This window comes from Callorhinus ursinus, unplaced genomic scaffold, assembly GCF_003265705.2.
Source record: "Callorhinus ursinus isolate GAN/ISIS: 27379988/994484 unplaced genomic scaffold, GSC_fseal_2.0 scaffold82, whole genome shotgun sequence".
Classification (NCBI taxonomy): domain Eukaryota; kingdom Metazoa; phylum Chordata; class Mammalia; order Carnivora; family Otariidae; genus Callorhinus; species Callorhinus ursinus.
Genome location: NW_027397144.1, coordinates 1,692,099 through 1,712,789, shown reverse-complemented (window position 1 = coordinate 1,712,789; position 20,691 = coordinate 1,692,099). Strand labels below are relative to the sequence as shown.

The 20,691-nt window shown below is 48.5% G+C and overlaps 1 protein-coding gene across 6 annotated transcripts; it reads left to right on the top strand.

The window, feature by feature from the left end:
- Positions 1 to 2,764: 2,764 nt before the first annotated feature.
- On the top strand, positions 2,765 to 20,271 carry ECSIT (ECSIT signaling integrator). 6 transcript variants are annotated; one of them, XM_073887776.1, is made up of 8 exons: positions 2,765 to 2,904; positions 3,120 to 3,260; positions 14,464 to 14,881; positions 15,267 to 15,490; positions 18,675 to 18,774; positions 18,895 to 19,043; positions 19,241 to 19,346; positions 19,932 to 20,271. In XM_073887776.1, the coding sequence occupies exons 2-8, from the start codon at positions 3,120 to 3,122 to the stop codon at positions 20,174 to 20,176; spliced, it is 1,383 nt and encodes a 460-aa protein (XP_073743877.1). In that variant the 5' UTR covers positions 2,765 to 2,904; the 3' UTR covers positions 20,177 to 20,271. The 6 variants fall into 6 exon arrangements, with proteins under 6 accessions (XP_073743877.1, XP_073743876.1, XP_073743875.1 ...); XM_073887775.1 differs by having other exon boundaries at positions 2,837 to 2,912; positions 18,717 to 18,774; XM_073887774.1 differs by having other exon boundaries at positions 2,837 to 2,912.
- Positions 20,272 to 20,691: the final 420 nt, after the last annotated feature.

Genomic DNA, 20,691 nt, shown 5'->3' with positions numbered 1-20,691 from the left:
CAAACAAACAAACAAAATCCCCCTGTCCTCATGGAGCTTATGGTAACTGAGCCCACAGACGATGTTCAATACATGTGGGCATGGAGCGGGGCGTGTGTGTGTGTGTGTGTGTGTGTGTGTGTGTGTGTGTGTGTCCAGGGGTCTTTACCAAAGCAATAGAAGCCAAAGAGAGTAACCTTATGGTAACACGGGAACATCTGATCCCAGGTGTGGAGAATGACCACCAGGTCTGGAGGGAGCAGGGGTCAGAAGGGTGCAGGGGACTGTGTGAATGGGATCCCGGGGTCCCACCCAGCTGGATCCTATCTAACATTGGGCAGGTAACCAGAGACAGCAGCCACAGTCCGTGAGGTGAGCAGGCGGCCCACTGAACCCTGGACAGCTCTGGACAGGGCAGCTGGGGGCCTGGCATGGAGGGGTCAAAGTCTCGGGTCAATCTCTGCCTGGGCTAGGGTAGAGAGAGACCACAGGCTGGTCAATGAACCCCCTTAGCTGGGCCAGCCTCAATCTGAGAACCTTCCTGAAGAGATCCCTTCATCACATGTCCAACCCACTTCCCCATGCTGCCAGCTCCCCACACCCACAGGAGTGCAGAGTAGGGGTGGGAGTGAAACGGAGAATGTCCCCCTCATCCCCCCCATCCTGCCCTCCACCCCTTGCCCAACCCCACTGATTCTGTAAGAGTAAGATCGATGTTGACTGTCTCCGTGGAAAGCAGGTTGTACCTGCTGAGAGCGCTGATGGCAATGGAAAGAAGGATGAATACACACCTGGAGAGGGGACAGGGGCAAGTTAGGCCCCGCCCCTCTCTCTGCGTGGCCCTTCTGCCCTGCCCCAGCACTACCTGAAGTCCCACTGCAGGCATTTGTTTGAGTCCAAAGCACTCCTAGGCCAGCCAGAGACTGCTCAATACGTGCTGGCTGAGCACCCAGGAGCTCATCTGGCGCAAGATGAAGTCAGAAGGTTGAACCACGGGAGGGGGGCGTCATAGAGATGGGCTGGAGTGACCATTGTGCTGTGGCCTAGTGTGCACCCCAGGTACTGCCTCTGCCCAACTGCCCAGCTCCCACAGCCAGTGGGGAGGATGCCAGCTGCACTATCTCCAATGTGGCCCTGACCCAAGGCAAGGGGATTATCCAGGATCGCAGGTGTGCTGCACACAGAGGAAGAGAAGTCCAAATCCAGGGACCCAGACACTGCATCTCTCATACACACTTGGGGGTACAGTCAGCCAAGGGAAGACCCTGAGGGTTAGGGGCACACAGTCACACACAAAGATACACATGGGGTACTACAAACACAGTGACAGCCCCCACTATGGCGGGTGCAGTCATACAGAGAGAGAGGCATAGAGACCATTGTCATAGACACAGCCCCACACAGTCACAGAATCGACCAATACTGAGGCACAATCATAGACAGTGTCTTATACTGTCCCTGACATACCAGTGGTGGGGGACAAGCACACCCCTACAAGTTAGAGACACACAGGGGGTTACAGACATACACCAACCGCTGGACACAACCACACGTGTGGAGTTGCATGACATCAGAGACTGTCCTAGACTTGGCATAGCCAGACCCATAATACCATTGCTGGGACAGAGTCACACAGAGTGAGAGATACACAGGGTGTCATGAGCACAGTCATGCACATACAGAGAGACTCATACAGTCACACACACACACAGACAGATATGGGGTGTCACACCTTCACATGGGTCTTGACAGTGGGACACAATCAATTATTCATCCACTAGTTGGGAACACACACCGCATCATAGTCAGTGACCTACCAGGGTTCAAATGCAATCACATGTACCTTATGGCATGTGAATGATCACAGAAACGTTGCCACACCTACTGCTAGCCCCTCAGAGTCGTGGGACAAATTCTACCCCCTCCCACATGCACAGAATCACAGACACCCTGAAGGTTGTACAATTACAGGTGTGTGCGCAGCTACTGACACGTGGACACACAAGGACCACGTGTGCCCAGACTGGCCTCACTCACACTGATATACATGGGGCCCATTCCTGACCCACACTCACACTGCCACATGCAAACTTACACACCTTTGCTCAAGTTCTGAAATACTACAAAAATTCATGAAAACCCCCACACTCTTAACACCCCGACATCACAGTACACACATACATACACCCCTGCGGCCACAGGACTCAATCACAAACACAAACACACAACCCCACAGGACCCTCGGCCCTCAGTGAGGTTGGCCCAAGGCGTCAAACCAGACTCCATGCCTTCCCAGTGAGGGAGGTGGAGGAAGGTGTTAGGGTGAATTCCCCATAAAAATAGCACGTATATGGCTGTTCTGCATAGATTAACTCAAACTTCAGGAAAATCCCACGAGGTTATTATAATTGGCCCAGGGTGAGAAAACCCAGGCACAGTTGAGTTAGTCACTAGCCCAGAGTTATGGAGCTAGATGAGCAGAAACTGTCTCCATCACCGCTGTCAGCGCTGTATCCTCAGCGCCTAAAACTGCGCCTAGCACACGGAGGCGCTCAGTAAAGGTGAGTTGAGCAAATGAAGGAATCACAGCACTTCTACCTTCAATATTTCATTCCCACATTTCAGGTGGAAAAACGGGCCTCCAGGTGGATTCACAAGCCCCGCCCCTCAAGTCCAGCCTCCCAGCCCGGATCGGTCCAGTCACTCTTTTCCCGGCTTTAATCGGGGTGGGACCTGGTTCGGTATGAGGCGGGACCAAGGTCTTTCTGCCTTCCTATTGGTGCTCCTCCACTTGGGGCGGGACCTCTCTAAACCGGCGTTCTCGATTTGCGGTCTCCCTGTTGGCCCGTGACCTGGAAACAATCTGGGTAAAATGGCGGCGCCCAGAGATGAGACCGAGCCGGCCCGGAGTCCGCGGCTTGCCGCGTGAGTATGTAGGTCGCGCATACTGAGGAGGCGAGCTCGAACTGCTGGGTCCTGGGCGGCCGGTTCTGGGCCGGCAGGGCGGGAGGGCGGCCCAGACCGACCCAGCTGCAGGGCTAGGGCAACCATGACCTTTTGAAATGCGGGGCAGGGCCGTGCTGGGAAAGGCCGCTCTCCGTGTACGCCCCTCCCCACGTCCCTAATTTCCTATTTTGCAGATGAGACAGCTGAGGCTCAGAGAGATTAAGGCCCTCTCCCGAAGTCACGCCGCAAGTTGGCCGCTAGGCCGGAATTCGAACCCGCGTCGGTCCGATTCTCCCAGGAAATCCAGAATCCTGACAGCCAGCCTCAGCGCTGCTGTAGGTACACCCCGCCATGGGGTTCAGACTTACAGATCATAGACGTTTTGTAGAAATTTAGCTCTTCTCCCCATTCAACTGATACTTGTTAGGTACCGACCATATTCCAGGCACTGTCCAGGTGCTGGAAACACAGCAATGAGGAAGACAGACAAAGCCTCCGATCTTCTGGGGGAGCTAGACATCAAACAAGTCAGAAATAGAGGGAACAGGTGATTTCAGATGTTAATTGCTAACGATGCATTCATCACGGTGATGGGGCTTTAGATTGGGAGTGGGGCTATGGTCAGGGAAAGCCTCTCATTTGAATATAGACCTGAATGACCAGAGACAGCTATGGACTGATCTAGGGGAAGAAATTTCCAAACAGAGGGAAAAGCAAGTGCAAAGGCTCTGAGACTAGAATAAACTTAGCTTGTTTAAGAAACAGTGTAGCTGAGGGCGCCTGGGTGGCTCAGTCGTTAAGGGTCTGTCTTTGGCTCAGGTCATGATCCCGGGGTCCTGGGATGGAGCCCGCAGTAGGGCTCCATGCTCCTGGGGAGTCTGCTTCTCCTTCTGCCCCTTACCCTCCCCTTGCTTGTGCTGTCTCTCTCAAATAAATAAATAAAATCCTTTTTTTAAAAAGATTTTATTTATTTATTTGACAGAGAGATACACAGTGAGAGAGGGAACACAAGCAGGGGGAGTGGGAGAGGAAGAAGCAGGCTTCCCGCGGAGCAGGGAGCCCGATGTGGGGCTCGATCCCAGGACCCTGGGATCATGACCTGAGCCGAAGGCAGACACTTAGCGACTGAGCCACCCAGGCGCCCCTAAATAAAATCCTTAAAAAAAAAAAAAAAGTTGAGTTTGGAGGGGTAGACCCTGTCTGAATATTTTAAGTGTGATAAAACAGTAGCGATTTTTAGGCAGAGAACACTGAATTTAGTTTACATTCTAAAAAGCTCTCTCTGGATATGGCAGGGAGAATTGACTGGTGGGAAAGCTGGGTAGGTATTAAAGAGATCATGGTTTGGGGTGGTGGCTTGCAGATTGAGAGAAATGGATGTATTTGGGATGGATTTGGAAGTACTTATCAGGACTACTCAGTGGATTGAATGGGTGAATGAGGGACATAGTAGACTCAGAAATGACTCCTAGGTTTGTGGCCTGAATGACTAGGAATGGTGGTATGATTGGCTAGCATTCGGAGGAACAAGTTTAAGCAGGGATATCATTCTGGAGCAAATTAAGTTTGAGATGGCTAGGTATATGCCAAAGTAGCAGTTAGGTATGGAGGTTGGAGCTCAGGACTGTTAGTAACTATTTGGAATTCAGGGCTCCTGGGTGGCTCAGTTGATTAAGTGTCTGCCTTCAGCTCAGGTCATGGTCCCAGGGTCCTGGGATCAAGCTCTGCATTGGGCTCCCTGCTCAGCGGGGAGTCTGCTTCTCCCTCTCCCTCTGCCTCTCCCCCCACCGGCTTGTGCTCTCTGTCACTCACTCTCACTCTCTCTTTCAAATAAATAAAATCTTTAAAAAAATAACTATTTGGAATCCATCAGCACATAGGTATCATTCCTGAGACTTTAACACACATATGAGAAACCTGGGCTCTTCTTAAAATGTGGATTCTGATTCAGGAGGTCTGGGTTAGGGCTGAGATTCTTCTTTTCTAATGAGCTCCTAAATGATAATGTTGAATAGCTGGTCCCTGGAATATTGAATAGTGAAGATTCAGATAAGGTCTTAATTTTGGCTGCATATTAGAGTCATTGGAGTGTCTTGGGTTTTGTTTGTTTGTTTTTTGTTTTTAAAGATTATTTGAGAGAGAGCACAAGCGGGGGGCGGAGGGCAGAGGGAGAGGGAGAAGCAGACTCCCTGCTGAGCAGGGAACCCTACATGGGGTTCGATCCCAGGACCCTGGGATCATGACCTGAGCCAAAGGCAGGCACTTAACTGACTGAACCACCCAGGCGCCGCTGGAGTGCTTTAAAATGCTGATGCCTGGGCCCTAGATTTTTAGATACTTTGATTTATTATATCCAGGGTATGGCCTGGATATGGGGATTTTTTTTTTTTTTTTTTTTTGACAGAGAGAGAGAGACAGAGAGAGGGAACACAAGCAGGGGGAGTGGGAGAGGGAGAAGCAGGCTTCCCACGGAGCAGGGAGCCTGATGCGGGGCTTGATCCCAGGACCCTGGGATCATGACCTGAGCCGAAGGCAGATGCTTAACGACTGAGCCACCCAGGCGCCCCTGGATATGGGGATTTTTTAAAAGCTCCCTAGATGATTCTAATATGAACAAAGTTTGAGAACCATTAGTGCTGCCTACAGTAGTACAGAGAAGAGAGGAACAAGTTGAAAGACACCTCAGGGTAGCAGACAGACACATCCAGAATGTGGGATACTTTGCAGCTTTATTACTCAAAGTAATGATGCCCAGACCTGCAGCATCAGTATCATTTGGAAGCTTGTTGGATGTACAAGGTCTTTAGCTCTACCCCAGATTTGCTGGATCAAAATCTGCATTCTTTTAAAAAAGATTTTATTTAGTTATTTATTTGACAGAGCGGGAGAGCGAGCGAGAGAAAGCACAAGCAGAGGGGAACAGCAGAGGGAGAGGGAGAAGCAGACTCCCCGCTGATCAGGGAGCCCGACGTGGGGCTTGATCCCAGGACCCCGGGATCATGACCTGAGCCAAAAGCAGACGCTTAACCAACTGCACCACCCAGGTGCCCCCCAAAATCTGCATTTTAACAAGATCCTGGGTGATTTAGCTGCACATTCAAGTTTGCAGACATTGCAAACTTTAAAGAAGGAAGTGGGTCTTGCTGATTGGCTGAGAAATAGCCTGGGTTCTAGGAAGAAAATCTAGAATGCCAAGAAAGTGGGAGGAGGGCCTCACCCATGGTGCATGCTTCTGAGAAATTGAGCAAAATGAGGCCTGAGAAATAATCATTGGCTTTGGTAACAAAAGGGGCCTTTACAAATGGTGTCAGTGGAGTGGTTGGGGCAGCAGCCAAGCTGGAGAGAGTGAGGAACATAGTGTGTATATGACTCTTGGGAGAAGCTTTGCTGTAAATGGAGCAGAGACGTGGAGCAGACGCTGGAGGGAGTCTTTGGGACAAGATGGGAGATGCTAGAGAAGGTTTAAATGGTAATAATAATCCAGATACTTCCCAGCTCATTTTATGAGGTCAGCATTCCCTGATACCAAATCACACATACTCAAAACTACAGACCATTATCTCTTATGAACGTGGATGTAAAAATCCTCAACAAAATAACTAGCAAACCAAATTTTAGCAACATATAAAAAGGATTATATACCGTAACCAAGTGGAATTTGTCCCAGAAATGCAAAATTACTTTAAAATCTGAAAACCAGTTAATGTTAGATACCATATTAGTAGAAGAAAAGACAAAAATGACATGATTGTTTCAGTTGAAACAAAAAGTACTTAACAAAATCCAGTACTGTTTCTTTTCTTTCTTTTTTTTTTTTTTTAAAGATTTTATTTATGGGTGCCTGGGTGGCTCAGTTGGTTAAGCAACTGCCTTCGGCTCAGGTCATGATCCTGGAGTCCCGGGATTGAGTCCCGCATCGCGCTCCCTGCTCAGCAGGGAGTCTGCTTCTCCCTCTGATCCTCTTCTCTCTTGTGCTCTCTATCTCTCATTCTCTTTCTCTCAAATAAATTAAAAAAAAAGGATTTTATTTTTTTTTTTTGACAGAGACACAGCGAGAGAGGGAACACAAGCAGGGGGAGTGGGAGAGGGAGAAGCAGGCTTCTCGCAGAGTAGGGAGACCGATGTGGGGCTCGATCCCAGGACCCTGGGATCATGACCTGAGCCAAAGGCAGGCGCTTAACGACTGAGCCACCCAGGCGCCCTCCAGTACTGTTTCTGATGAAAACATTCAACATCTGGGTATAGAAGGGAATTTCTTTTTTTCTTTTTTAAGATTTTTATTTATTTATTCTAGAGAGAGAGAGAGCATGAGGGAGAGGGACAAGCAGACCCCATGCTGAGGGTGGAGCCTGATGTGGGGCTCAGTCCCACAACCCTGAGATCACAACTTGAGCTGAAATCAAGAGTCGGACGCTCAACCAACTGAGACACCCAGGCACCCCTAGAAGGGAATTTCTTTAACCTTATAAAGCCCATTTATGAAAAACCCACAGCTCACATCATACTTAATGATGAAAGACTGGATGCTTTTCCCCTAAGATCAAGAACAAAAAAGGATATCAACTCTTGCCACTTTGTACTGGAGGTTCCAGCAAGGGCACTTGGGAAAGAAAAAGAAATAAAAGACATCCAGTTTGGAAAGGAAGAGGTAAAACTATATTTGCAGGTGATGTGATCTTGTATATAGAAAATCCTAAAGAATAATAAAAAGCTATTGGAACTAATAAGTGAGTTCAGCAAGGTTGCAGGATATAAGATCAAATATATAAATATAAATTGTATTCCTATATCCTGGCCCTGAACAATGCAGAAATGAAATTAAGAAAATAATCCCACAAATAATAGCTCCATAAAGAATGAAACATAAATAGGGGCACCTGGCTGGCCCAGTTGGTAGAGCATGTGACTCTTGATCTTGGGATTGTGAATTCAAGCCCCATGTTGGGTATAGAGATTACTTAAAAATAAATCTTAAAAAGAGAATGAAATGTGAATAAATTTGACAAAATAAGTGAAAGAATCATACACTGAAAACTGTAAAACATTGTTGAGAGAAATTAAAGATCTAAATAAATGGAGAGGTATCCCATGTTCATGGATCAGAAGACTTAATATTATTAAGATACCAATATTCCCTAAATTGATCTATAGACTCAACACAATCCCTATCAGAATCCCTCTGACTTTTTGCAGAAATTGACAGCTGATTCTAAAATTTGTATGTAATTGCAAGAGACCCAGAATTGCCAAAACAATTTTGTAAAAAAAGAACAAAGTTGGAGGACTTACAGTTCCTCATTTTAAAATTTTAAAGACTATAATAATCACAACAATGTGGTGCTGGGATGCCTGGGTGGCTCAGTCAGTTAAGCATTTGCCTTCAGCTCAGGTCATGATTCCAGGGCCCTGGGATCGAGTCCCACATCGGGCTCCTTGCTCAGAGGGCAGTCTGCTTCTCCCTCCCCCTGCCGCTCCCCCCTGCTTGCTCTCTCTCTCTGACAGATAAATAAATGAAATCTTTAAAAACAAAGCAAAACAAAAACAGTGTGATACTGGCATAAGACCCAACATATAGATCAATGGAATTGGGAGCCCAGAATTAAACTCTTACATTTATGGTCAGTTGATTTTCAGCAAGAATGCCAAGACAAGACAAAAGAGTACACTTATCATGATGAGCACTGAGTAATATATAGAATTGTTGAATCACTTTATTGTACAGCTGAAACTAACTATGTTAACTATACTGAAATTAAAATTTTAAAACTTAATTTAAAAAAAAAGAATGCCAAGACAAATGGGGAAAGAATGGTCTCTTCAAACGATAGTACTAGGACAACTGGATATCCATTTGAAATGAATCCCTTTCTCACACCATACACAAAAATTAATTCAAGGTGGATCATAGGACTGAATGTAAGAGCTAAAGCTATTAAACTCTTAGAAGAAAATAAGAATAAGTCTTTTTTTTTTTTTTAAGATTTATATTATTTGAGAGAGAGAGGGAGAGAAGTCCCAAACAGACTCCATGCTGAACGTAGAGCCCAGTGCAGGGGCTCAGTCTCACAGCCCTGAGATCGTGACCTGAGCTGAAACCAAGAGTCAGATGCCTAACGAACTGCGCCACCCAGGCGCCCCAACATAGGAATAAATCTTTATAACCTTGGCCTCGGCAGTGGTTTTTTAGATACAACATCAGCCTTACGGCTCTATGAATTGGTTGTCATCAAAATAAGACTTGTGCTGCAAACAGTAACATCAAGAAAGTGAAAAGACGACCCAACGAATGGGAGGAAGTATTTGTAAATCACAAGGGTTAATATCCTGAATATATAAAGAACCCTTACAACTCAGTGATAAAAAGATAAGTAGCCCAGTTTTTTAAATGTTCAAAGGATCTAAATACACATTTCTCCAAAAGAGAGACACAATGGCCAATAAGGACAAGAGAAGATATTCGGCATCAATTTTTAGGGAGGTGCAAATCCAACCATGAGATATCACTTCACATTCACTAGTGTGTCTAATCAAAAAGCCCATAAGAACTGGCAAGTATGTGGAGAAGTTGGAACCCTTATATATTGCTGGTGAGAATGTAAAATGGTGTGGCCACTTTAGAGGATAGGTTGGCAGGGAGCGCCGGGCTGTATCAGTTGGTAGAGCATGCCACTTGATCTGGGGGTCGCGAGTTCAAACTCCACGTTGAGCATGGAGCCTACATACAATAAAAAAAAAAAAAGTTTGGCAGTTCCTCAAAATGTTAGACATAGAATTACCATATGTCTCAGCAGTTTGACTTCTCTGTATATACCTAAGAGGCATGTAAAGACCTCTTCACACAAAACTTCCACGTAAGTGTTCATAGCAGCATTAGTCATATAGTCAGAAAGTGGTAATGCCAAATGTCCATCAGTTGATGAATGGATAAACAAAGCTTTGTTATATCCATATAATGGAATTTTTTGGCAATTAAAACGAATGAAGTCTGATACATGCTACAATATGGATAACCCTGAAACACCTGCTAAGCGAAAGAAGCTCGTCCCACAAGAGTACTTGTGGTATGGCTCCATTTATACGAGCTACCCGGAGTAGGCAAATTATAGGGACAGTAGGTTAGTGGTTGCCTGAGGGAAAATGAGAGGGACTGCTGATGGGTATAGGTTTTCTTCTTGGGGTGACGAGAATGTTCTAAAATAAGATTGCAGTGATGGTTGCATGACTCTGTGAATAAACTAAAAAACCATTGAATTTTACACTTGAAAACGGTGAGCTATATGATATGTGAATAAAATTGTTAAAAAAAAAAAAAAAAAAAAGATCCAGAAGCGCCTGGGTGGCTCAGTTGGTTAAGCATCTGACTCTTGGTTTCAGCTCAGGTCATGATCTCAGTGTCGTGAGATTGAGCCCTGTGTCGGGCTCCTCACTGGGCGTGGAACCTGCTTAAGATTCTCTCTCTCCTGCTGCCCCTCCCCCTCTCATGTGCACTCTCTCATATTTTTTATTTGAGAGAGAGAGAGAGAACAGAGGGAGAAGCAGCCTCCCCACTGAGCAGGGAGCCCAACGGGGGACTTGATCCCAGGCCCCTGAGACCATGACCTGAGCCGAAGGCAGATGCTTAACCAACTGAGCCACCCAGGTGCCCCATAAATAACTCTTAAGAAGAAAAAAAAAAAGATCCAGTAGGGAGGGAGACCATAGCAGGCGCAAATTCCTCCAGTTAGTGGAGGGTTTAGCCCAACAACATGGGGATCCTTGGTTCCAACACCCATTTTAAGTCCATCCTGTGGATGAGGAGACCAGGGGGGCTGGTGAGTTAGCCATGCCATCTGGAACATGGTCTCTGCCCATGAGGGGTCTCATCTCCGTTAGCAGGTGGGGTGCCAGGCTGATGCTGTCTTTTTCTTCTCTCTCGGCCAGGTGGTTGTCTAACGAGCAGCAGCATGAGCTGGGCCCAAGCCATCCTGCTGGCTCGGGGCCTCTCTCGGGGCTGGAGAGGCATCTGCGGGGCTGTCCTCACGGGAGCCCCCTTCTCTCAGGTAACCATCAGCTGAGCAGCTGTCCGCTCACACCAGCTGGCCTATCTGCTCTGAAGGCCAGCTGAATGGGCCTTATTCATTTTAAGAAGCGCTGCGGTCCATGTGGATAGGGGGGTTGAGTTTGGAAATGAGGATAAAGGAGCTAAGTAGATTTGGGTGGTGACTTGTGGGTAACTCCTGCCTCCATTTGTAAAGATGTGGGCAGAACATTGAACTTCTGTCCCTTCCCAGAGTGACCAGGTGGCCTAAGCCAATCAACGGGCACAGACAGCAGTAACAGTGATGATGATAATAATCAGGCATACCTTGTTTTATTGTGCTTCACAGATAATGTGGGTTTTTTTTGGTTTTTACAAGTTGAGGGTTTGTGGCAACCCTCTGCCGAACAAGTCTGTTGGTGCCATTTCCCAACAACATTTGCTCATTTCATGTCTCTGTGTCACATTTTGGTAATTCTTGCAATATTTCAAACTTACTCATTATCATGCATGTTATGGTGATCCGTGAGCAGCGATTATGACCCGCTGAAAGCTCAGATGCTGGTTAGCATTTTTAACAAGAAAGTATTTTTTAATTAAGGTACGTACATTTCTTTAGACATAATGTTATTGCTCGCTTTATAGACTACAGTATAATGTAAACCTAACCTTCCTCTGCATTGGGAAGCCAGAAATTCATTTGGCGCACTTTATTGTGACATTTGCTTTATTGTGGGGGTCTGGGACTGAACCCCCAATATCTGGGGGGTATGTCTGTGCCTCCCTTATTGAGCACACCCTCTGTGCCAGGCCCTGTGCTATGCTTTTTGTTTACATTATCTCCTTTGTGGTGTCTCCCTTTCTTTTGGGCATTCTAGAGCTTCCATTCTGATTTCTGACCTATGCACATACCACCTGCAGAATTAGTTGCCTACGATTTCACTTTAAATGGACACTTTTTTTTTTTTTTTTTAAGATCACCTCACATAAGTAGGACATTGGGTTGGCTGTTGGGGCAGCAGAGCAGAGGGACTAAGGGCAGGGACTCTGACCTCAGCTCTGTCACTCTGCAGCTGTGGGACACCAGACATCCCATTTCACCTCTCTGGGTCTCAGTCCCCTCCTCTGTAAGCACTCTCTCAATGGGCAGTTGGAAAGATTAAATGAGCCTCACACTCAGAAAGTGGTCAACAATGCCTGGAAGAATATTCAGTAACTATTAGCTCTTATTTGCCAAATAGATAGATAGATACATCTCTCTCTCTCTCTTTCTCTGTCTCTCTCTTTCTCTCTCTCTCGCTCTCTCTCTATATTTTTTTTAAAGTAGGCTCCATGCCCAATATGGAGCTTGAACTCATGACCCTGAGATCAAGAGTTGCATGCTCTACCAACTGAGCCAGCCAGGCGCCCCTCGCCATGTATTTTTATTATTTATTTATTTATTTATTTATTTATTTATTTATTTATTAAAGATTTTATTTATTTATTTGACAGAGACAGTGAGAGAGGGAACACAAGCAGGGGGAGTGGGAGAGGGAGAAGCAGGCTTCCCGTGGAGCAGGGAGCCTGATATGGGGCTCGATCCCAGGACCCTGGCATCATGACCTGAGCCGAAGGCAGACGCTTAACGACTGAGCCACCCAGGTGCCCCCCGCCATGTATTTTTAAAGATGCCTTGTATATAGTTATTCTAATTTAAACATTCAGTTTCACTTAAAATAAGAAATTTGGTGTTATACTATCCATACAGGGGTTAACAGACATTTTCATAAGGAGTCAGATATTAAGTATTTTTGGCTTTGCAACCCACACAATCTCAGTTACAACTACTCACCGCTGCCAAAGTAGTGCAAATACAGCCCCAGACTAGACATCATGAATGTGCCTGGCTATATTCGAATATGACTTTATTGACAAAAGCAGACAGCTGGCCATAGTTGCCCCTCAGGTTTGCCCCCAGCAGCCTCCACTCCCCACTCTGGGGAACAAGGTCTGCTTGACCCAGGGGAAACACCATCGTAACAGATGGGGAAACTGAGGCCTGAGCAGTAAAGTGGGATGTGGGCATCACCTAGCAGAGGACAGTCAAGCCAAGATTCCTTCTGATTCCAAAGTCTGCATTTTCTTTTTTAAACTCAGTCGTTGAGATGTATCTTTTGAACAGATAATACTGTTAGTTACAGTGGGCAATTCAAATAGTTCTGGGGCTACAGCAGACAAGGGTCTGTCCCTCTTTTGCTTGGCCACCACTTAGCTCCCCTCTCTAGAGGCAAGAGGTGTTACCCACTTAATGCATTTCTTCCCAGACATACTTTACAGGAGCAAAAAACGTATATGCATACAGTCGATTCTCATTATCCACGGTAGTTACGTTTTATGAAGTGGCCGCCTACGCCAAATTAGTTAGTGAATACCAAACCATCGCTTCCAGGGAAATATGGGGTAGGTTCCTGTGAGCCTCTGCCCACATTTTCATCAACCAGTCAATACATACCTTGTTGTATGTGTGTTTCTGTTTAAAGACAACTGATTGGCTCTATATCGTTGATTTGTGAACACTGAACTCCCAGCCACCAGCACTATAACTCACGCCTGAATGAAGCTCCACTACTACATCCTATTTGCTCTGTAAGGAGCAGCAGAGCCTTCTGCAGGGAGGAACACTAGACAGCCCTTCAGCACTATGCTTGGGGGCCATTTTCCACAGCAAAATCACCAACAAGAAGATGTGAAAACCATGCACTAAAAAAACATCTCTAAGAGGACACTTGTTGACAGCGTGCGAGCCAAAACGAGAAGGCTGAGCGTCGCCTTGTTCGAACTCAGCTGGGAATGAACAGACTTGGGCAACTCCAATTGTTCACCGCACTGCATGTGTCTGTGAATGACCAGGAAAGTGTTAAGAGTATTGACTTTGGGATTACAAATCAGTTTTAGCAAGTAGGCAAATTTGCAACTAGGGAATCCACAAGTAATGAAGATCTATTGTATAGAAGTTGATGAGGTTTTTTTACACCTCTGGGAACTTACTCTACCCTGTTGCACACGTTGCTTTTTTTCGTTTCATAATATACCTGGGAGCTCGTTCTGGGTCACACAAGACCCTCCTCGGTGCCTCTCAGAGATGCAGGTGCTCCCTGTTCACGTACACAGCCAGGTGCTTAACCATTTCCTTGTGGATGCACATTGCAGCCATTTCCACCACTACAGTGGACATGCAGACGGCATTTGGCCCAGGTTCCTTTTATAGCTGTCGGATTTACAAACCCGATACAGGATCCCTGCATCAGAGGGTGTGTTTGCTGTGGTGAATGTGGCCAAGCAGCCTCCATGGGGGTTTCACTGTTGTTTTCTCACACTTTGTAATGGTGCCTGATGTTGGGCTTGTCACCACAGCACCACACCTCCTCAGGGGCCCTTCGGGATGCCCATTGGCACCTTTCCCAGGAAAGAGCCAGCCCGGCAGTCCCCCTGGGGGCCCTGGGAGGTGCCAGATTCCGGCAACGGTTCTCTGTCCCCAGGTGCCTCTCCAGGCCCCACGGGGCCTCCACTGCAGCGCAGCCGCCCATAACTCTGACTCGTGGCTGGTCCCGCCCTGGCCTGAGCCCCGGAAGGGACCCACGAAGGCCCTGACCCTCCATGAGGAGCTGTTCCAGCAGACACTGGAAGGGGCACGGGACAAGGCAAACTTCGTGCGCGCGGTGCAGAACTTCGGGCAGCACAACGTGCACAAGCGGGGCCATGTGGACTTCATCTACCTGGCCCTGCGCAAGATGCGGGAGTACGGTGTCGAGAGGGACCTGGCTGTCTACAACCTACTGCTTGACATCTTTCCCAAGGAGGTCTTCCGGCCTCGAAGCATCTTCCAGAGTATGTTCATCCACTACCCACGGCAGCAGGAGTGTGGGATCGCCGTCCTGGAACAGATGGAGAGCCACGGTGAGGCCAGCAGGCTCAGGGGTGGGGAGTGGGTTTCTTCCTTCTCCCTGGTCTTGGGCCCCTCCACTGCTCCACAGCTCTGACTTGTCTTTTCTCTGCCTGTCTGTTTGGCTGGCTTGCTCCCCTACCCACCTCAATCTCTCCTCTGTCTCCCTTCTCTTTCCTCTCTCCCTCGGACTGTTCCTTTCAATTCTAATTCTGTTCTCCCTCTCTGTCATCAATCCCCTGACTTCAATTCTTCCTGTCTCTGGTTCTTTCCATCTGGGCCTCCTCCTGATTTCCTCTTGATCCCGGCTCCCCTGCCCCTCTCTGTCTCCCATGTCTCTGTCTCCCCTTCCCCCTTCGGCGCCCTGCCTGAGGCTCTGCCTCCTTCTGCCCGACATAGGCGTGATGCCCAACAAGGAGACTGAGTTCCTACTGATTCAGATATTTGGACGGAAAAGTTACCCGATGCTCAAGTACGTGCGCATGAAGCTGTGGTTCTCCCGCTTCAAGAATATCAACCCCTTCCCTGTGCCCCGGGACCTACCCCAGGACCCTGTGGACCTGGCCAAGTTGGGCCTGCGGCACATGGAGCCCAACCTCAGCGCCACGGTCACCATTTACCAGGTATCCACCCCTGTCCACACCCTCAGCTGCAACCCCAGCCTGGGCCCCCTCATTCACCCTGAGTGATTGTGCTGAGACAGGCTGAGCCCTCACTAGATTCCTGTGGCCCTCGCTCCTCACTGCAGCTTGACCTCTGACCTCTGACCTCTCCTCCTGCCCCTCTCCCCACACTGTGTATTCTGGGATCTGTCTTCCTTTCTGGACCTTGAGCCTTCCTTTTTTTTTTTTTTTAAGAATTTATTTATTTATTTGAGGGGGTGGGGGCGGGGGAGAGGGAGAATCTCAAGCAGACTCCATGCTGAGCTTAGAGCCCAATGCAGGGCTTGATCCCAGGACCCCGAGATCATGACCTGAGCCAAAATCAAGAGTTGGACGCTCAGCCGGCTAAGCCACCCAAGTGCCCCGGTTCCCAACCATTCTATGCCAATTTACTTCTCAGGCCTTTGTGCTTACTGCTCCCTCTGCCAGGACCACTCCTCCCTGGGACTTCATGTTCTTCCAATCTCATCTATGCTGTCCCTTCCTCAGGATCCCCTTCCTGACCACCCTGGCTGAGGCACGGGGTGCCTGGCCTGGTTGCTCATTTACCATGACTCAGTTTCCCCTGTGTCTCCCAAGGTTCAGCACAGAGTCTGGCACAAAGCTGAGCTCAGCAGTTGTTTGTTGAATGACTGAATGAAACAGTTCACACATGCACACACACACATGCCCCGATGTCCTAGGGGCCCCACTCATGCCAGACCACATGGAGGATCCTGTGGTCCTGGAGGCTGACCCCAGGTAACAGTTTCTCTCAGAGCTGCTGGTTCTGAGATGGAGAAGCACTGGGGGCTGTGGGAGCTCAGAAGGGGCAAGAGGAAGGGAGGGCTTCCTGGAGGAGGTGAGGGTGAACTGCACTCAGGCGGGACAAGACGCGAGGAGAGCATTCTAGGCAGAGGGAGCAGCAAGGGCTGAGGTTCAGAGGGCAGCTGGGAGATGCAGAAAGGGCTGCTTCTGGCCAGTGCAGGGGGTCAGGCTGGGGGAGAAGGGGCACAGAGGCACCAAGCTAGAGTGTGGTTTGAACTGGTTGGTGGGGAGGGAGCCACCGGGAAGTTTTAAGAAGAGGAAGGATGGGGGGGAGGTCATGTTTCTGGAAGGAGTTTGTTTCAAAAGCACCCTCCGGTGGCCACGTGGATGGTACTGAATGTGGGCGGGCAGAGGGCCAAGGGATTAGGGCAGTAGGTAATGGGGTGTTCGGGTGAGAAAGGACAGAGGCTTGGCCTGGAGCACATCGCAGAGGAACGGTAGTGTTTAACTCATTCCTACATTTTGGAAAGTAAAGCATTAGAAGCCACATAGTCCTCAGGTACACACAATGAAGAGTTCTCCTGTCCTAGCCTGGCCCTTCAGTCCCCAGGCTCCTTCCCCAGAGGTGACCACATCTGTGTCTCCTTCCAAAGAGACCCTATGCATTTGCAAGCAGACACATCCTTTGCATGTATTCTTGTTTCCCCTCATTATGAAAAGTATGTACAGAAAGGTTGAAAACATGGTAAAATGATCACCAACACTACCTAGATTTAGAATAGGAACAATCGAAGACTCCATCAAGAGAGGGCATTGTCTACGTAGATTCTAACACTTCAGTCAGATTGGTTAAAAAAAAAAAAAAAGGGCGGGCGCCCGGGTGGCCTAGTCGGTTAAACGACTGCCTTCGGCTCAGGCCATGATCCTGGAGTCCCAGGATCGAGTCCCACATCGGGCTCCCTGCTGAGCAGGGAGTCTGCTTCTCCCTCTGACCCTCTTCCCTCTCATGCTCTCTATCTCTCATTCTCTCTCTCTCAAATAAATAAAGAAAATCTTTAAAAAAAAAAGAGGGCAAGTGAAAAGTTGAAGTATTTTCAGTGGTACAGTAAGCTCCCTTCAGTGTGAGAAGTAGGGGTAATAAAAGTGCATGTACCTATTTGCCTATTTTCACAAAAATAAATAATGCAAAGATGAATCTGAAATGGGTAGAAATGATTATCTCTGGGCAAGCAGAGGAGATGGGGTAGAGAGAACAGGAGTGGAAGAGAGCTATTTAATATGGATTGACTTTTAAACTATGAAAATGTTTACATGTATTTTTTAATTCAAAGGGGGGGTAATTCCCCTAAAATTGAAAACAAACAGAAACAAATGGATATGGTTAAATATCAAATTGATAGTATAATCAGTGAGAGAAAAAGTTCTTCCGAGTCAGTTGTCCAACTGCCCACCCTTAGTGGCATCTATTCTTTTTTTTTGTTTACTTTTTTTTTTAAGATTTATTTATTATTTATTTTGAGAGTGAGAATGAGAGAGAGAGTACATGAGAGGGGGGAGGGTCAGAGGGAGAAGCAGACTCCCTGCTGAGCAGGGAGCCCGACGCGGGACTCGATCCCGGGACTCTAGGATCATGACCTGAGCCGAAGGCAGTCGCTTAACCAACTGAGCCACCCAGGCGCCCCTTAGTGGCATCTATTCTAAGAACAAACATACCTGTGGGGAAATCCTAAACTTAATCCCACAGCAGTATGGTTAACAGTAATATCAAAACTATTTCTGTAGTTTGACAGATAAGTAAATGTATTACTATTGATAGGAACCAAGATTTTTAGTGTGAGAAAAATATACAAACAGATGTAAAAACAAGAAATCCATAGTGTGAAATTTAAAATGAAAAATCAGTATTGGGGCGCCTGGGTGGCTCAGTCAATTAAGTGTACGACTCTTGATCTCAGCTCAGGTCTTGATCTCAGGGTCGTGGGTTTGCTGATTTGCTTCTTGTGTCTCCTTCTTGGAGTATACTGTGCATGTGAAATTAATTTTTCTTTTTAAAACTTCACAAGCATGGAACATTTACTATGTGCCAGGCACTGTTCTCTCAGATGGTTTTAGAACCGTCTGAATTAAGTGGTGTTATCTCCATTTTGCATCTGGAGAAACTGAGGCACACAGGTACATCGACTTGGCCACAGTCACACAGCCTGTGTGGCAGATCCCGGATTTTAACAAAGTCAGGCTCTAAGGTTCCCTCTGTGTACACATTTTAAATGACGGCAGCTAGTGCCAAATTGGATAGAAGTAAGGAAGGGATGGGCTTGAGTGATGGGTAGGAGACCAAGAGGAGCCCTGAATTCGCTGGGATCCCCTTCCCCCATTTTTCTCCCCAGCTTTTCTATAGGGGCTGGGGGCCACAAGCTTCCACCCCTCCTCCTCCTTGCAGATGCCTTCTTCCAAAGACTCCACGGGTACAGCAGATCCCACTGAGCCCCACATTGTAGGTAAGGCTCTGGCATGGGGGGGGGGGCTGGATTCCCACCAGGCCTGCTGGGTGGTCTCCCTGGGCCTTTGGGCAGAGTCCATCAGCCAGGGCCCCCTGGGCATGTGTGTCTTCACACCAGGAATCCAGACTCCTGATCAGCAGGCTGCCTTGGCCCACCACAACCCAGCCCGGCCTATCTTCGTCGAGGGCCCCTTTTCCCTGTGGCTCCGAGACAAATGTGTCTATTATCACATCCTCAGAGCTGACTTGCTGCCCCCTGAGGAGAGGGTAAGGGCCCAAAGCGTGAGTGGGGGGGGGGGTATGGGTGTGTTTGGGGGGTTGTTGGCATCACCCTGACGGCTCATGTTAGGTCTCAGAGGGGCAGGCAGAAGGGGAAGGGATAGCTCCTGGTTTCGGGAGGTAGGCTGTAGCTGGCTGCAAGATTCTGGGCCTCTGACCCTGCTGTACCCACCTCCCTGGGGTAGGAAGTGGAAGAAATTCCAGAGGAATGGAATCTCCACTACCCGATGCAGCTGGACCTGGAGTACGGGAGGAGCGGCTGGGATGACTACGAGTTTGACATCCATAAAGGTAAAACTGGGAGGGCAGGTTTCCAAACACTGGACATAATGAGGCCTCTGGGGTGGAAGGGTGGCACCCAGGCTGAGACCCAGCCCAGTTACCCCACATCCAGACCCAGTAGATGTCCAAGTACACACACGTACACACACACACACACGTACCCCACATGCAGACCCAGTAGATGTCCAAGTACACACACACACGTACTCCCAAGGGCTCCAGGCCTGTCAGCCCTTGGTCATGGAGCATCTCTGTGCTGGCTACTGAGTGTGACCAGGACAGGCCAAGCTCCTCCCCTCGAGCAGCTCTGGGCAGTGGGGGAACAGGCAAGTTAAGTTATATTCTTGGGGTCTCAAGGGAGGAGCACACCATCCAGTGTGGGTGGGATGTGGGGAGACTTCCTGGTGGAATGTTGAAGACCCAGGAGGCATTGCTCAGGTGAAGCATGGGGTTAGCAATCTAGGTAGATGGGATATCTTGTGCAAAGCCTTGGATGCACAAGAAACATCCCACCTGTGGCCTGGAAGGGGTGCAGGCATGGGAAGTGCTCCTCCAGTCCCCACTGCACAAACTGAGCACCTGTTTCCCCAACAGTGGAGGAAGGTCCTGTCTTCGCCATATGCATGGCGGGTGCCCACGACCAAGCTACACTGGCCAAGTGGATCCAGGGCTTGCAGGAGACCAATCCAGCCCTGGCCCAGATCCCCGTGGTCTTCCGCCTGGCGGGGTCCACCGGGGAGCTCCTGGCGTCCTCCTCAGGGCTGGAGGAGCCGCCCCCACCAGAGGGCCAGGAAGAGGAGGAGGACAGTCAGCAGCGACAGCAGCAGGGCCAGAGCTGAGCTTGAGCGATCACCTGCACAAGCTGTGGACTGGTGTGATAGCGTGAGATAGATGCCTTTTGAGTGTACAGCAAATAAAAGTTTTGCGTCTTGGGGCTGCCTTCTCTCTTCTCTGGCATTGTGGCGTCTCTGTACCTTTAATGCTTGGTGGCCTGGCTTTTCAAGGGATCTGCAGCATCCGGGACGGACAGATTGGACCCCAGGCTTTCCCGCTGCCTTCACCTGACAGCTCGTCCCCTTCCCTTGTCATCTCCAGGATGCATTCAGGATGAGGCGTGGAGAGAGGAGCCCCTACCTCCCAGGGTCTACGGGCTCATCTAGGTCTTTCTTCCCGCGGCTGGCCTCAAACCTAAGCCCCTCCCTCGGTCTCTGCGAAGTTAGAAAGTTTAACAGAGAAAAGGAGTAAGAGAAGAATGGGTTGTTGGTAGCGCTTGTGATGCGCATGCGCAGTTTCTGCTCTCGGTCTCCTCTTGGCGCCGTGGGGCAGTGAAAGTCCGTGAGAAATTTCCCGTCGG

Bases quoted from the DNA above. Each gene is read 5' to 3' on its own strand.
- ECSIT (XM_073887774.1), top strand. From the start codon at position 2,868: ATGAGACCGAGCCGGCCCGGAGTCCGCGGCTTGCCGCGTGAGTAT. The intron at 2,913-3,119 runs GTAGGTCGCGCA...CCTATTTTGCAG, and splicing joins GCGGCTTGCCGCGTGAGTAT to ATGAGACAGCTGAGGCTCAG. The intron at 3,261-14,463 runs GTAGGTACACCC...CTCTGTCCCCAG, and splicing joins CAGCCAGCCTCAGCGCTGCT to GTGCCTCTCCAGGCCCCACG.